Here is a 17,984-nt window from a genome sequence, read left to right on the forward strand (position 1 = left end):
TGATATTAATATTATGACTCTTTGGTTTTGTTACCATTTACCTGGTTTATCTTTGACTTTTTATTTTACTTTTAAAGTTTCTGAGTCATAGATAGACTGAACAGCTTGTTTTAGATGTGGATATCTATAGATCTGTTTTTCTATGTTTTGACCTTATTTAAGAATCTTATGTTTACTGATAGAATATATATTTACCTCTGTTTTTAATGTCTGGCTCACCACCACCTCCGCTCGTCCTCTCTTACTCCACGGATTGTCTTTTGGTTGTTTGATGTTTGTATGTGTGTTCATATGAGTAAGTGTGCTTTTTTTGTTGTTATGTCAAAGACTTATAGTCTATTTTTAGGTCTTTTAGAGATTTGATAACTTTATGTGGTTTTAGCATCCATTTAGCAATTTATCAATTCTCTATTGCCTACTTACTGAAATTTGTGAGAAAATTAACATACATATTTTCTCCTTATTAATATTGTCTTTTTGCTTGGTTACCTTAATTTTAAAGAGGATATTTAAATCTCAGTTTCTTAATTTAGCATCTAAAATATAAAGAAAAATGAGGAAATTTCACCCTTATTTTTCTCTCTGTTTAATTTGATTGTTCACTTTTATTTTTGAAATGTATAACATTTTTCTTTTGTAAACATACTTCACACTGTTGATTAGCTTTATTTCTAAGGATAAATGGGTTCAGTTCTTATTAGACTTTTTACTAGGGCTTCACATTTATCTCTTAGCTGGATTTTGGAATCACGTGACTTTTTCAGGAAGGGCTCAAGCTGTTGCATGTCTGAAAGTGTCTGTTGTTGTCTTTATACTTCAACAACAGTTTGGCTGAATATAAAAATATTCGCTCACACTTTTTTTCCCTTCGGAACTTTGTACATTCTGGGCATGGTGGCTCATGCCTGTAATCTCATCACTTTGAAAAGCCAGGGTGGGAGGATCACTTGAGCCCAGGACTTCAAGACCAGCCTGGGCTATTAGGAAGACCCTGTCTTTACAAAAAATAAAAAAAATTCAGCCAGGTGTGTTAGTGTGCACCTGTGGTCCCGTCTACTCCAGAGGCTGAGGTGGGAGGATTGCTGGAGCCTGGGAGGTTGAGGCTGCAGTGAGCCGTGATTGTGTCACTGCACTCCCGCCTGGACAACAGAGTAAGACCTTGTCTCAAGAAAAAAAAAAAAGAGCTTTTTCATATACATGGTTTACCTATTTTTCTGGTTTTGAATGTTAATTGGAGAGAAACCTGAGATTGTGTTTTATTTGCTTTTATTTGGTTTTGGGGCTTTGTGTGTGTGCGTGTATCCTATTGTATTAGGGTTCTCTAGAGGCACAGAACTAATAGGATATATGTATATATGAAAGGGAGCATATTAAGGAGAATTGACTCACATGATGACAAGGTAAAGTCATCTGCAAGTTGAGGAGCAAGGAAGTCAGTGGTAGATCAGTCCAAGTTCCAAAACCTCAAAAGTAGGGAGGCCAACAGTGCAGCCTTCAGTCTGTGGCCAAAAGCCTGAGAGTCCCTGGCAAACCACTGGTCTAAGTCCAAGAGTCCAAAAGCTGAAGAACTTGGAGTCTGATGTTTGAGGGCAGGAAGCATCCAGCACAGGAGAAAGATGAAGTCCAGAAGACTTAGCAAGTCCAGTCCTTCCACGTTCTTCTGCTTGCTTTATCCTAGCCACTCTGGCAGCTGATTAGATGGTCCCACCTAGATTGAGGGTGAGTCTGCCTCTCCCAGTCCACTAACTCAAATGTTAATCTCCTTTGGCAACACCCTCACAGACACATCCAGTGATATGGACAGGAGACAGGGAAATACTAGGTAGAAGAGGGAAGTTCCCTAGCAAAGACCCCACCCACAGGCATGGAAACCCATGGCCCTAATGGGAAGAGGCATTCTGTTTTCATGCCCAAAAGTTGCCTTTTGTCATGCCATGCCCTCCTATCCTGTACCCATATAAACCTCAAACCCCAGGCTCCACAGAAGATGAGACAAACAGAAGAACGGTAGAATGGCACAGCAGAGAGAAGAGAAGGAGCATCTGAATGCCAAGAGGAATTCAGCTGGGAGCAGTTGGAGAAGAGATCTGCTGCTGGACAGCCAAGCTTCAGGGGAAGATCGTCTTCCCACCCCACCCCCTTTCCAGCTCCCCATCCATCCCACTGAGAGCCACCTCCACCACTCAATAAAATCCCCACATTCACCATCCTCAAGTATGTGCAACCTGATTCCTCCTGGTTGCTGGACAAGGACCTGGGTACCGAGGGCACTGAGCTGGTTAACACTTAAGCCATCTGCAGATGGCAATGCTAAAAGAGTGCACTGTAACACATGCCCGCTTGCGCTTTGGGAGTCTTGGGTACCCACCTCTAGATGCTAACTTGGGTCAGGAGCCCCCAAGGTGCTCACCCCCGATCCTGCACTTGCCTGTCTATGTGCTCCCCATCCCATAAGGAGTTTGAGCAGGCACACAGCCAAAGAGTCAAGCCACACCCCTGTAGCATGTCCTGTGAGAGGGGTCAGGGAACTCTACCATTTCACGAGGAACAATAATTCGGATCTTTTAATCCAAGCAAGTCAACGCTAAATATTAACCATCACACATATACCTAAAAAATTATTTCTCTACCTTGATGTTCAGTGATTTTAACAGGAAATATTTGTTTTTCTGAGAGTTGTTAATTTTTCCCTCAGATTTGTGGGTTTCTGAGTGTTAGGGGCAGCCATAGTTGATGGATATTAGCTTTACTCTTCTTTCTGAAATGTCATTTAATGTGCTGTTTAGGGTCATTCCACCTGAGTGAAGGCAACTCCTAGAGCATGGTTTTGGAAATGTTCCTCGTTTTAGAATAGAGCCTGATTATTTCTCCTACTTCCTTTTAAGAGCCTAGTATTGGCCAGGTGTGGTGACTTATGTCTGTAATCCCAGCACTTTGGGAAGCTGAGTCAGGAGGATTGCTTTAGCCCAGGAGTTTGAGATTAGCGTGGGCAACATGGGAAGACCCTGTCTTTACTCTCTACCCCACCAAAAAAATTAGCTGGGTGTGGTAGCACACGCTTTTGTGGTCCCAGCTATTAATACTTGGGAGGCTGAGATAGGATGATTGCTTCAGCCCAGGAGGTTGAGGCTACAGTGGGCCATGATCACAGCACTGCACTACAGCCTGGGTGACAGAGTGAGAGCCTATCTCAAAAAAAAAAAAAAAAAAAAGCCTAGTGTTGAGTAATACATGTAAAAAGTTCTTAATAAATTCTTTTTGAATGTATAAGTGAATGAACCTAGACTCATTTTCCTGCTGCTGTCTTTCCTTCTCTGCCCATTTTTCTCTAAAAAGAGATGAAACTGCCTTCGCAAAAATTATATCAGTGAGAAAATTATGGCAGTGGGGGAGATTTGATCTAGCCAACCCCTCTAGTGCCATTAGCCTTCAAGCTGCCTTCAGTTATTCCTGGGTTAGCTTTAGGAGACATTTAGTTTATAGTTTAAATGATAATAGCCCTTCCCCAAAAGTCAGCTGCCTTTGCAAAGCTAATGAGAGAGCACCAGGCTAGAAGGAGAGGAGCCTGAATTCTGCTAAGGCGTAGACAAACCTGATTGCCAGCCATTATTTCGGAGGTCACAAGACATGCAACTCCCCCAATTACTCCTGGAGATAACATCACTATTTTTGACCCTAGGACTGGTCTTTTAAGATATCTTCTCAGGTTTTTTTTTTCTGACATATCTGACACCTGGCTCCACGTGGATGGCCAACTCCTCCTGTGGCCCCACCCAGCAGCAACTCAGAGCAAGAGGACAGCTTCAACTCCCTGTGATTTCATCTCTGACCCAACCAATCAGCAGCAAGTACCCAGTACCTCGCCACTCCCACCCCTTTCTTCAAGCTGCCTTTGAAAAACCCCTAACCTTCAAGCTTTCAAGGAGATTGATTTGAGTAATAATTCCATCTCCCACGTGGAGTGGCCGGCCTCATGTCAAACTTTCTTTACTGCAATGCCATGAATTGATTTTGTTTGTGCCATAGGCAGGAAGAACCCATCAGGCAGTTACAGGGAGTGTTGCTGGAATTTGTCAATATTTTGTTCCTTCACCATCTCACAAATCCCATCACACTCTGTGAGAAGAGAGTGAACTGCTTGAGCAGTGATTCCTGGGATCTTCTATCTCTCATTTTCACTGACTGCTACTCTTCAAAGATTATGGCACGAAGTTGTATCCCTTCTTTTGTTTGATTACTGCTAGTATATTTTGATTTGTTTGCTGGATTTCAAGTTTCCATTTTAGTGTTGTTCATTCATTTGGTTTTAGGGAAAGAATATACTTGACTTAACTTTGCCATCTCACCCCAGAAGTCATAAAATTTTTTGAAACAAATTTGGAACCTCCAGAGCAGAGCTCAGTTTCTTCTTCCTCCCTATATTTCTTGGTAGAACCTAGTGTAACTTGAATGAAATTGGCATTTATTAACTATTAACTTAATGAATAAATTACATCTTATGGAAATTTTGGCTAATTTATGACCTGTTATTGAAAGAAGTGTAGATGGTGTACAATCGCCTTGAAAAAAGTATCATTTCTGAGTAATCAGGTGATGGGCAAAGCAGCAAGGAATGAGCAGTAAGACATGGGAGAATCAGCCACACGTTAGACTGAGCATGCTTAGTGCTCACTGCAACCCTGAAGAATTGAGTTCATCTATTGTTTTTGACCTAATGTTGGAAATAAGCTCCTGGGGCCTCTGAAAAGATGCAGGTGAATGATCAGAAATTTATCAGGAGCACCTTTCTCCTTTTTTTTTTTTTTTTTTTTCCTTCTTCACTAAACACATCAGTTTTAAGGGCACCATGTGAAATTTCGTTTTTGATTCCTTTTATTGCTAACCTCAAGGCCCACTTTAGACTATTCTTCATTTTCCCTCCAGGCCTTTCACCGGCTGCTTAAGGGCAGTCCACCCAGCTAGTTAATGCATATTTCTCTCTTCTTTTATGTGACTCTGTTTAGCCTTGGGCAGATGTAGCTTCATGCCAGTGGGCAGTTTCTTTTCAGGGACAGGATGAGAAAAATCACAGAGCTTTGTAGCGGTGAGTGGTTTTGTTTATCTCAGTGTCTGCGTGTTGATATTCTTTCTCTTTTCCTCCTTCAGAAGGAAGGAACAAGAGTTGGACGGGAAGAAGAAAAAATCATTTGTATTCTTCTGACTATTGATTTTCCTTGTACCATTCGCAGTTCAGTAGTTTTTCGTAACTATAGCTCTGCATTTAGTGGCAGTTTGGGCTGGGACATCAGCCATATTGTGGGACTGACTGCATTTCAGTAAGCAAGAAGTGGATTGACAAGGTGAATTTCTGACAATTTGAGTGTGGGTGCTTTATATTTACTTATTTTCACTCAAATTATCTAACATAGAGTAAGGATAAAAAAGAAGAAATATGAGTCAAACACCTGGTTGTTTTTTGTTGGTCTTATGTTAGTGGTTTACTCTTTCTTACACAAGCAAAGTGCTCACCCACATAGACTTTGTAACTTTTTAGAGTAGTTTCAGGGGGGTGGTGGGGAAATGCTTCAGGGAGACGGGATTCACCATGGGTATGAATACCAGAATATATACTGTTACAGGTTAACGACACAGATTTTTTAAAAACCTTATTATGGAAATGGAAAAACATACAAAAGTAAACAGAACCTAATCATGCAACCCCATATACTCAGCTTCAATAATTATCCCCCCATGACCAATGTTGTTTCAAGTGTACCCATTGTTACTTTCTTCTTTCCTATGTTATTCCAGACATATCATTTCATTATGTATTGTTATAAGGGCAGTTTTATTTTTTTGAAATGGAATCTCGCACTGTTGCCTGGGCTGGAGTGCAATGGCACGATCTTGGTTCACTGCAACCTCCGTCTTGTGGGTTCACACGATTCTCCTGCCTCAGCCTCCTGAGTAGCTGGGATTACAGGCACACACCACCACACCTGGTTAATTTTTTGTATTTTTTAGTGGAGACAGGGTTTCACTATATTGGCCAGACTGGTCTCGGATTCCTGACCTCGTGATCCACCTGCCTCAGCCTTCCAAAGTGCTGGGATTACAGGCGTGAGCCACCGTGCCAGACCCAAGGACACTTTAAAAAAACATAACCACAAATACAATTATTGAGATGGAAGGTCAAGTTCTCTTGACCCTTTCGCAGGTGGGAACTGGAATGCACTGGCTCTGGGTCCAGCCAGCCACTTTGGCACTGGCAGTGACAAACTTCACTCACTGGAACCCACTGGGCTCAACCCCTCATGGGAAGGAGCATGCAGGCAAGCAGGTGTCTGGGCCAGGGCAAGTTCTTTTGGGCTCTGGCCCCATGGCAGTGTCTAGGGGTGTGTTACAATTAATGCTCTTTTAGCTTTGCTGCCTGTGGACAGCTTAGCTGTTAAACAGCTCAGTGAAGAGTCAGTGTGACAGCCTTTCTGGGTTCCTGTACCCAGTGCATCCTGAATTCTTGTCCAGAGTCCAGAAAGAATCGGATCACACAGAAGTTTAGAAAGGTGACGAATGTGGAGAATTTTATTAAGCAGTGGATCTCAGCAGAGCAGAGCTGGAAAGGGGATGGAGCAGGAAGAAGGTGATCTTTCCCTGAAGCCCAGGTGCCTGTGGCTGGGCTCCTCTCCAAAGTCATCCCATCTGAAGTTAATCCACATCTATCCGTAGTGTCCAATGTTCAGTTGCTTCTTCTGTCAATGTTCAGCTGCTTCTTTACCAGCGGAGGTCTAGGGTTTATTTGGGCACAGGATAGGAGGGGTGAGGCAGGCCAAAAAGGCAACATTTGGGCAGGAAAACAGGGATAACTGTTCTCATTTAGGGCCCTGGTTTCCAGGCTTGAGGGTGGGGCCTTTGCCCAGGAACCATCCTCTTCTACCCAGTATTTCCCTACCTCCTGTCTGTATCATTATCACAACTAAAACATAGTTAACAATACTTTCTTAATATCAGATAACTAGTCAGTGTTCTAATGATCTCATAAATGTTACAATTTTTTAGCTTGATGGTGTAAATCCATACTTTATTTCACATTTGATATGTATTTTAAACTTCTTTTAATCCCAAGGTTACCCTTTTCCATTTATTTATTTTTATTTGCAATTTATTTTCTGAGGAAATTGGGTCATTGGTCTTGGAGAGTTCCTTACAGTCTGGTTTTTGCTTATTGACCTCCATGGTGTTTAACATGTTGCCCTGCCCTTTGTTGTTCCTGTAAATTGGCCACCTAGAAGCTTGATCAGATTCAGGTTTAATTTTTTTTGGCAAACCTATTTCTTAGGTGTTCTTGCATAAGGAAGCGTAATGTTCGACGTTCTGTCTTTTTTGTGATGCTAGAAATCTAGAGTCCAAAATCTCTATGGTGTAATGTTTGACAAAACTGAACCACAGATTATTTCATGGCTTAAAGTATGTCCTCTGCTGATAATTGAAACCAAACTCCTATGAAAGTCTGTAGACATTCAATCCTGGTAAGATAAAGCAGTGGCTGGGACATCAGTTTACAGCCATATGTGAAACTACTCATTATAGTGTGATGTTTAAATGTGGGCAATTTACCACTCTCTTGGGGTGGGGGTGGGAGTGGATCTGGAGCTCAGCTGTTCTCTGGTAGTGCAAGACCAGCCCTTTTGTTGTTAATCACAAAGAGAGGTCATGTTAAGTGCATCTGTTCTTGTCAAGAGCCATAAAGAGATACAGCCCCTGCCCTTTAGTTTGCTTCCTAAAAAGAAAAAAGAATAAAGGCAAGCAAAACACAATTGTTCTTAACTTCTAAGGTACCACAAGGATAAAGTATTCTACTAAATTATATATCAGGCCAGGTGTGATGGCTCACGGCTGTAATCCCAGCACTTTGGGAGGCCAAGGCGGTGGATCACCTGAGGTCAGGAGTTTGAGACCAGCCTGGCCAACATGGTGAAACCCTGTCTCTACTAAAAATACAAAAATTAGCTGGACGTGGTGGTGCACGCCTGTAGTCCCAGCTACTCGGGAGGCTGAGTTAGAATTGCTGGAACTCAGAAGGCAGAGATTGCACTGAGCCGAGATTGTGCCACTGCACTCCAGCCTGGGCAACAGAGTGAGACTCTGTCTCAAAAAACAAAAAAATAAAAAAAATCTACCTACCTACCTATCATCTATCTGATAGTGGCCTAGGTAATGAGAAGTTTGGGTATTTCCTAGATATTTGGTGATATGTGAGCAAAGACAGGCAAATATATTCCTTTAATACCCACATTGCTCTTATTTACTAACCAGGAATATCTTCCTAGGTGATACCCGCTTTGCCCTGCTAATAACTTGGCATTCCTGGTAGTGGAAGGTTTTGGGTGCCACAGGAATATGGGGAACATCAGAATCTTGCTCTGAGAGAGTAGGCACTTTGATGAGAAATACATTTGTGGCATTGACTTACGAAATACTACAACATGCAACAACAAAGAGTGTTGACCAGATCTGTATTTTAGAACAGCTGCACACACAGACATATCTGGGCCGGTAGGACTTCTGATTGGTTTGCAAACTACGTGAGTCTCCCACACACAGACAGTTGCCCTTACCCACCTCTGCCTAGGTAGACCTAGTCCTCCTATTTGTCTTTCAATGAATGTAGAACCTGTAACCTGAGTAACCTGAATTTTCTAGTCTCCTGAGGCTACTGTTTTATTTCATGCCTAAATAAATGCATGAAACCCCCTTTTCTGGGGACTGTAAGAAGACCAAGTGCTTCTCTTGGGACTTCTGAGGGTCAGAGTTCTGAAGTTTCCAGGTATTGTCCCTCTCACTCCAAACTGCTGCTAACCCTTTCTCGGGTCAACCCAGACTACTTCCATGAAGCCCCAGCTCTGCCATGTCCCAAACACAGACATAGGCAGAAGTTCAGTCTACCCTCAAGGTTAACACATTGGCCAGGGGTAGCTTTTGGGCTGTCAAAAGGGTTGCTCCAGCTGCCTCCCAAGACCAGATTATCACCACATTTACAGGCCTGTATAAGCTGCTACTGTTTGTGATGACTGTTTAATCAATCCTCAGAGAGTTTATAAAGTCAAGTATTGATTTTAAAGACAGAAGCCAGGCAATGCTGTTATGCAGTGCACCTGCTCTGTTGCACCTTTATTTAACCTTGTCTGTGGATGCCCAGAGAGTATGTGATGGACATGGTGGCAGAATCTGATTGGTCTGCCTTCTGCCCACCCATCATTGGTGCCCTCTGTAGCTGGATCCTCTGAATGAGTTGTTCTCATTTAGAAGAAGCAGAGATTGCTGTTGAGTAGGTCTGTGGGGCACTTAGCTTCCATGTGTTTGGTCTTCTGTCTGTGTCTGTCTGTGCCCTGTCTCCTCTTTTTATAAGGACCAGTTGTATTGGATTAGGGCCTCCCCATATGATCTCATTGTATCTTAATACCTCTTTAAAGGCTCAGTCTCCAATTATGGCCACGTTCTGAGGTACTAGGGGTTAGAACTTCAACATATGAATTTGGGGAGGGGACATAATTCAGCCCATAACAGGGGGTGTGAGGTGGGGGTGGGGGTGCTTAATTGATGGTTTTCTTATAACGCTCTGAGGAGGTGCATGTCCTTGGAAGGTCCCAGAAGCTAGGGTGGCAAATTGTCCCAGTTTGCCCTGCTCTGAGAGGTTTAGCAAGGCATGGGACTTTCAGTGCTAAAACAGAAACAGCTTGAGGCAAACCAGGATGGTTGATCACCTTATTGGGCTCCCATGGAGGACACAGGGCAGGTGCTTCGTTTCCCAGCCTACCTCAGCCAGAACTGCATCACTTCCCTCTGCTTATGTGCCCGCATGCTAATGAGATAAATTTAACAAAAGAGTTTTGATTCAGTGGCCTCCAAGGTCCTCTCCTGCTGCCACATTCTGTGTTTTAATTTCATTTGCACACATTGGAATTCAGTAGCTGGATTCAGACAAATTCAGCCATGTGTCTGAAACTAATAACTGACTGGAGCAAAACTCATTTAGTTCGTGGTTAAAAGTGACATAAACAAAAAGGGTAAGTGTTTGTTAAGCCTTGTCTATTCTGAGGCAGATCTTGGTGCTGTGCTGTTGTGATGACAGATGATACTTGCTGAGCTCTCACTATGCTTACTAGATTCTGTTATCCTAATAGCTGCTCTGTGAAGTAGCTAGCAGCTGCCGCCCCATGACAGAGGTAAAGAAACTGAGACTTACAGAGATGAGTAACCAGCCCAAATCTCACGCTGGCCAAGGTAGGGCCAGGCTTTTGCAGGCAGTTTGACTTGAGCAGTACTGTGTTCTAGTGCTAAGGCCAGGTGCAGGTATCCCTGCTGATGGGGAACAGGGGCCATATTTTAAGTGTAAGGTATTGACATTTAGACTGATTAGAGTATTGACATTTAGACTGATTAGAGTATTGACATTTAGACTGATTAGAGTCTTATTCTGGTGCTTTCCTCTGTCTGGCCTTGACCAGCAAGCACCCCCAGCTGGTCCTACTTTTTTGCTCTTATAAAAGCTAAGCCTGGCACAGTGTTCTCAGGTTGTCAAGAGGTTTTGGGGATCTCACAGTAAAGAACACGGAATCATACCATGACAAACGTTATTCCTTTGCTAATTAATTCTCTTTCAGGTCTTCTGATTACATCAAGGGAAAAGTTTTGGCCAGCATTTAATTCCTCTCCATCACTAAATGATCTCCCCTTTTAAGAAAAATAGTAACCTTAGGCTGGAGCCCAGGGGCAGCAGTATTGGGCTGCCCCGATACTGGTTCAAGGCTGGGCTTGAATAATTCTTTAATGTTTTTAATCATCTTTTTGCAGTTAATTTTGATCTATGGTAAATGATACTGGTTTTACATTTAGGATAATACTATAAAGTGCCTTTAAAAGACATTTACTTAATTGAAAAGGAAAGTTATTTAAAAGTATTTTGTAACTAATAGCACAATGATGTACAGATAATGGCAAAGATGTGAAGCATGCGGTGAAAAAGACTGACTTTATAAAACACTGGCTAGGCGAAAAGGTTGCAGTTCCTGAGAATCTTGAAACCAGCACATGAAAGGCAGGAGTTGTTTGACCAGCTGAGGATCCCGCCTTAGCCCATAGTGGGCTTTGCCTGGGCCCTTAAGGTACTGAACTGGTTGTAGGCCCCTTTGTTGTTTTTGTGTTTTGATTGTAATGGTGTTCAGTGTTTCTGAAATGCTCTCATCAGACAGGGTAAAGAAGAAAAGTGAATTTTTGTGCCAGGTCAAAAAGCTTTGCTTTGGGAGAATTCAGTGTAGAAAATAACTCGAATTAGAAGTGCAAATTGGAATGCCCAGCATGAGTCAGAAGTGCTCACCCTGGGTGGACACGAAGCCTCAGTGTGGGGATTGGATATGGTGGCTCTTGTTGTTGGAGCCTGATTGTCCCTCCTCTGGGATTTAGAAGCAGGCCAGAGATGGGACCTCGCACCAAGTCTGAGAGCGGCCGAACTTGGAGAGGATTTTTCGTGGGATCAGTTTTGGGTGACTTTGCCTGCCAAGCTTGCTGTTGATACTTACCCAAACTCCAAAGATCTGTGTCCTTATTAAATAGAGTACTGCTAAGGCAAAATGAGTTTGCTGCTCCTGGTTAACCCCTCAGTGTGATTCCCACACTAGGTATTATTGTATAGATGAGGTCTGAGCGCGGCTAATGTTTGTAGGCCCCAAGACCTATGCAGCAATATGTGTTGTACACTGACTGATGCTTGGTACATGCACCAAACCTCCTTCTTAGCAGCCCAGACTTTGTACACAGACGTTGGGGATTAGCTTCCAGTGGCTCTCAGGGAGCCCTCATCAAGGTTACCATAACCTAGGGACAAAGGTGTTAGACTTACTGTTTTCAGCCACTTTCCCTGGCAGCAGCCACCATTCAGCAGCCTATCAAGACAACTGTCCAATCATGACCAGAATATCTTCTTTGGCTGTTTTACTCTCTCCTGTGGTGTGTACATAATTTCCAGTTTTAGAATCATGTTTTTAGGATGTTTCAGAACCGTGCTACTCCTCCACTCTATCTTTTACTACCATTTCTTAAGGAGGGTTCAAGTTCTTTTTCAAATAATTTAACATAGAGGAAGAAAATAAAAAGTAATACTAGGTTGCTGGTTAAGAAATAAAAATCCTTTTGTTTCAAAAGTTCACTGCCCCCAGTTCTGTGATCTGTTGCACATAACAAATTGTTTTCCCTACCAGGAAACATCTGTATGGATTATTTCACTATAATCCTATGATGCTTGGACTTGAATCACTTCCAGATCCCACAGACACCTGGGAAATTATAGAGACCATTGGTAAAGGCACCTATGGCAAGGTCTACAAGGTAACTAACAAGAGAGATGGGAGCCTGGCTGCAGTGAAAATTCTGGATCCAATCAGTGTAAGTAACAGTTGTACATTATAACCAGAATTTGGTGTTTTATGCACATTAAGTTTTCAACTTCTTTTCTTGATTTTAGGTTTAATTTTCATGAAACCTGGCATGAAATCTCAAAATGGGTCATGATTTGTCAGCTTCTCTGAATGAAGGGACTCCACTTGGAGTTAAAGCTTCTCTTGACTTTTGTTTCTTGTCCATTTTACTGTTGTTTTGGTTTGGGACCACTGGGATCTTCAAAAGTTATTCTCTTGGAAACAGTAATATGTTTTACTACCTGGTCTTTCTGTAAGTTACAAAGTGATCCAGGCTTGTGAGATTTGATCATCTTAGGCTGACATCTTATTTTAGAGCACCGAGGTTATAATGCTGTATGCTGTTTTGCACAGTGAGGTTTTACATGTCCTATCCTGTGTTAGGTCCCTTCAAGCAACTTCTCCTTAATTGCTTTGAAAATTCAGACTTTTCAATAAAACAGATATTTGTGATAGTATTATTAAAGAAAAAAGAATATCACAAACACTATAGATAAAATAATTAGGTAATAACAGAAGGTATGGGTTGTAATAATAGAATGTAATAATGTAATAATAGAAGGTATAGGTTGATATCTGAATATCCATTGTTAGATATTTTGAATAAGATTGAAAATACATAGTAAATATGTTTTACTAAGTACTTGAGCATGATATCATATCTGTACCCTTCTTTACATATTAATTAGATTTAATCCAGCTTGCATTTTTCTACCCTGTTTAGGATATGGATGAAGAAATTGAGGCAGAATACAACATTTTGCAGTTCCTTCCTAATCATCCCAATGTTGTAAAATTTTATGGGATGTTTTACAAAGCGGATCACTGTGTAGGGGGACAGCTGTGGCTGGTCCTGGAGGTAAGAGGCTCCCATTGGGTAACCAGTGATTTGAACAGAGTGCCAGAGGCCAACAGATGCTTTATTACCTAGAAGGTGTTTTAAGGTACACATTTGAGGAGTAGGTCCCTCCTGCATGTCACAGGTACCTCACCAGATGTGACATTCTCCTCCACAGTTCTTACAGGGAGGCCATATGCTAAAGGTATTTTTGTTTCTCTGCTTCAGAGGTTTAATAATCTTTTATTCTAGTACAGGGTGAATGTAGGAATATAATTGAAAAAATTAATTTTCTTCCCTAACATTTAATTGTAACCATGTTTGAATCGATTGCAACTCATTTTCAAAAATTGTTAACCCAAGGTTTACTTGGCTTGTCAAGTTTGGATTTGCCCACTCATGTTCATTAATCCTCATTTTAGATTGGGTTTCCTGAAAACTGACTCTGAGAATTGTGTATGGAAAGTTTGTTGACGATTTCTTACCAGAGACAGACCTAGAAAAAAGTGAGGAAGGTAGGATCAGGCAAGGGAGACACTGAACAGCAATATGTTTATAACAGAGACCTAAGCTGGTCCTCTGGGAGATGGAGAGCTGGGAAGTTTTTGGAATGTTGTGCTGAATTGTATCTCCACATCAGCCGTCATTGGCTGCATGCCACCCCGGGAAGGAGCATGACTTTGCCAGAGTCAGTTCTCTGAAGTGGATGCCAACTCGGGTGAGGGGTGCAGCTGAGGACTGGGAGCTGTTGATATTTCTGGCAGCATCCACTGTGAAGAGGGAATCTGAAGAGAACAACACTGTATCCACTATAGCCCTGCATTTTTTTTCTCCAACAAACCTTCCATACACAATTCTCAGGGTCAGTTTTCAGCTATTAATGGGAATGAATGTGTGCATCTGGGTGCAAAAGAGTCAATTCCGAACAAATACAATTCCCTATGAAACTAAAATGACAAGGAAAATAATGATGATATATGAATTAACACATTAGGACAAGTCTATTGCCACATTCTCACTAGGCCTACCCTGTTTTGTTCTGGGCTCTGACCCACTGAACCAGCTCATGCCTCCATGCCTGAGGTCACATAGGTGACCCATCACTGTGTGGACACAAGTGGAAGCCTTAAGAGAGAAGTACCAGGGGGAGAAACCAGCCCTCACTTCACTGTCTGGTACCTCTTATCCACATGTTTCTGGCTCTGGGAGGGCCTGAGCCTGGGACAATATGTACTGGCTGCCATGGCAACCATGTTTGGGGAATTGATTTGTTATATTCAAATGGGATAATCTGCAGGGAAACTGGTTTGAATTTATTTCTGTCACATCAGTTGCCTTCCTCAGAATATAAAGATGTAAGGGATTTTGGTTTTCTAATTATCTTTGTTCCTTTAGTTGACTGGTTAAGTCATATAACGCACTTCTTTGGGGTTTTATTAACTCCCCAACCCCCACCCCAACAATATTAGGATTTTATCTTGCCCATGAAGCTCTTTAACAATGCTATTTGGAAATGATAAAGTATTGTTCCTGGGATCTCTGATTATATTTGTCTTCAGCTCTGTAAGATTTCTGTGTTTTAAACCTCATTGTAACTTAGTAATGGAAGTACAGTGACCAGGGAACCTCAGTTTCTGCTCATTTTTAACTCCTGACTAAAAAAGGCTCTGCATCAGACATAGAGAACTGAAACTTTCAGGAATTTTCAAGGGCCTAAAAAGGAGGCTTCTCTCCATGCAACCAGGCAGGGAGGTGGGCTGCTCATACCTGAGGCCACTTGGTGAAGGAATGTCCTTCCTGATGAGGAGTGACCCTCAGGCATGGCACCTCAGCTATGGCCAAAGCAGCCAGGAAGGTCACACATGGCCTTGAAAGATGAGAAAGAGCCCAGAACTATGAGCTGAGCCTTGTGCAGGTGCTCCCTTGCCAACTGTTTCTAGCTTTTTCAGGGTGACCACGATAATGAGGCTGCCCTGAGACACTGAATTATTCATACCTCTGCAATACAGTATGCTGTCATTTATGACTTTTGCTGGTTGTTTCGGTCCATGCCAAAGTGGGTGATATGAGATGCTGGATGTCCTCAGTCTTTTCTGTCCCAGGATGGGCAGTCTAAACCAGGTTGCTAGATGGTCATGTGCATTCAGTGCCTCCAATAGGCTTAGAGAAGCACAGGAATTCCTAGACTCCTAATACCGGCAGAAGCCTCTCTGTTCAGTCTCCTAGCCTTCAGATGAGGGACAGAGGCCCAGAGAGGTGAGTAACTTGCCTATGGTCACATAATTGGTTGTGTGGCAGAACTGGAAGGAAAAGCACATTTCAGCACATTTTGTTTCACCATGTGCAGCTGCTCCTGTGATGCTGTCCATTGGCTCATAGAAACACAGATGTGAAATATCTAGCTGGGATCATAGCACTTCCTGACCACACACACAGAGCTGGATGGCAACGACAGTCCACACAGTACCCTATTTTGTTCCCTCTGCAGCTTTTTAAGGCGTGCTTTAGGGGACTCACACAAAAAAAATATGATCTGTTTAATATTGTTCTCCTCATCTTATATATTAAGATTAAATTTATGTTGCCTTTGCTCTTTATTTGCCTGACTCGATGAAAGGACAAGTGAGAAACTATTCCACAGAGCAATTCTAGCGGATAGAAAAACGTTATTAATAATCCCCTTAAATCACCACAACTCTGAAAACAAAAGCAAATAAAAATGTCATTTTCTGAAATTCATTACTAATTGTTAGTAGAAAGCAAACAAAAGCTCTCTTTCATGATAGACACCTACTATATTGGAAAGAGATGGAGAGAAAACACGCATACATAATAGTGTTTTAGAAAATATGTGAATGCATTTTAAGTGAATATTAAATTTTTAAAAATCTATAAGTTCGTCTTTCACCTAAATGATATACATATTAATAAATTAGACTTTTAAGAAAAACATGATACTCAGAAAAAATACCTAACATGTGGTAGCTAAGGCATGAACTATATTTTCTTTTTCCTTTTAGTGTAAAATCTTTGGCAGGTAGAAACTTAATTTCAGCATGAATCAAGTGTTCTACTTAAAAGAAATGGTTTGGAGTACTGGTAAATGAGGCTGGAAAGTAAAACAAACAAAAAACTTTGTTCTTTAAACCATGTATGAGAATTAGTTTTACATCTATTTTTTCCCTTCAGAGATCTCGGTGTAAGTTCAGTATCTAATATGTAGAGACAAAGCAAAAGTGGGGGAAGGGTCTGAGAGAGGGAGAGAGACAGACAGACAGACCCACCGACTGACCTTTGTCCAGGTTTTGCTTTTATCCAAGGCCTTAGAAAGTATAATCTAGGCCTGAATATCACTGGAAGTGCTATACGTCGAACTGTTTTCACCTGTTGATACTGTGGCATGAATTAAGTTTATCAGGTTAACAAATCAGGGTCTTAGTCACACTCTGATGGACTCAAACGTAGGACTGGTGGATTTTGATTGGCCAGAAGTGGTTAGAAAGTACTGCAGCATTGAACACTGACTCAGTGGGTTCTAGAGTGAGAGACATTGGAATGCTGGGAGCCAGGATGAAGGCACAGAAAACTTGAGACTGGAGAAGGGAAGGACTTTGAAATGGAACAGCATTGTATCCTACAAACATATTATATGTGTTCAAAACAGAGAGTTAAGAGGCTGAGGCGTGGGAGTGATTCTGCCCACTCTTGGCTCTATTCAATAAGGATGTGCCCCAGAAGGAGAATGAGATGGGAGGTCACTCTCAGGGCCCACTTCCCTCTCTTGGTATGAACATCTCTCCACTCTGATAGAAGCTCGAGGGTTTCAAGTGACATAGTATTCATTGGTCTTGTGGCAAGTCAGTGACTTTAGCTGGCTTTCAGTAAAATAAACATGATTTGTCCAACACAGTAGGAAAAAATGTGCTGTTCTAGAATTACTGAGAGGTGGACAGTATCCAACATGATACTTCCTAAGGGATTTTCTACAGTAATTTTGACTATCTTTGACTTTTCCTTTATGTTATCTGTAGAACCTAGCACCCTTAAAATACAAAGTCTACTGAACAAAGGGGCACCAAAAACGAATTCCTCTTAATTCTGCAAACTGACTAGGTCAAAGCAGCATGCTCATACAAAATCTACTTGAACGTTCGAGTCCAGGTCTGGTGATTGTGTTGCATGGGCCGTTCTTTAATAATGTGGAAGAAAGTTGATGGCTCATTGAGCAAGGAACATTTCACTGCTTGAAATTATGACTGTCTTAACAAATGCACATACTGTGATTGAATCAATATACAATGACGTTTTGGAAAATAGATGTGGAATGTAAATGATTTTTCTATTTTTCTTGGTTTGGAGCAAAGTGCTCATTAAATTCTAGATGCATTCAGCTGCCACATTTCCTGAATGCTGAGGGTGTAGGGAGGAACTGCAGGAATGAAAACACACTTCTGTATTTGAATCTGGTGGCCGACAGAATGGGTGGGAATAAAGGGCTGATGTGCCAACCCTCAGGGCTGGGGTGGGAGACTTGGTTGCCTTCTTACAATTCTAAAGGGATTATTTTACTTGATGCATTTAAATATAATTCTTTGTCATGCTTTTAAAATGTTCAACCCATTTCACTGAACACTTATTCTGATTAGACAGTTGTCAGTGTGCACCTGCTTTCTTTTTTTTATATCCAAGTGCCCAGT

The 17,984-nt window shown here is 41.8% G+C and overlaps 1 protein-coding gene across 5 annotated transcripts in view; it reads left to right on the forward strand.

The window, feature by feature from the left end:
* MYO3B (myosin IIIB) overlaps window positions 1-17,984 on the forward strand; it is a 501,265-nt gene that overhangs the window by 15,139 nt on the left and 468,142 nt on the right. For all 5 annotated transcript variants that reach the window (XR_001002191.1, XR_001002189.1, XR_001002190.1 and 2 more), the window contains exons 2-3: window positions 12,234-12,417; window positions 13,174-13,308. Coding sequence is in view for 2 of the 5 variants with exons in the window: in XM_011945915.1 (XP_011801305.1) it covers window positions 12,234-12,417; window positions 13,174-13,308 (319 nt within the window). In the remaining 3 variants the exon portion in view is untranslated. The remainder of the gene's footprint in view (window positions 1-12,233; window positions 12,418-13,173; window positions 13,309-17,984) is intronic.

This window comes from Colobus angolensis, unplaced genomic scaffold, assembly GCF_000951035.1.
Source record: "Colobus angolensis palliatus isolate OR3802 unplaced genomic scaffold, Cang.pa_1.0 Scaffold247, whole genome shotgun sequence".
NCBI lineage: Eukaryota > Metazoa > Chordata > Mammalia > Primates > Cercopithecidae > Colobus > Colobus angolensis.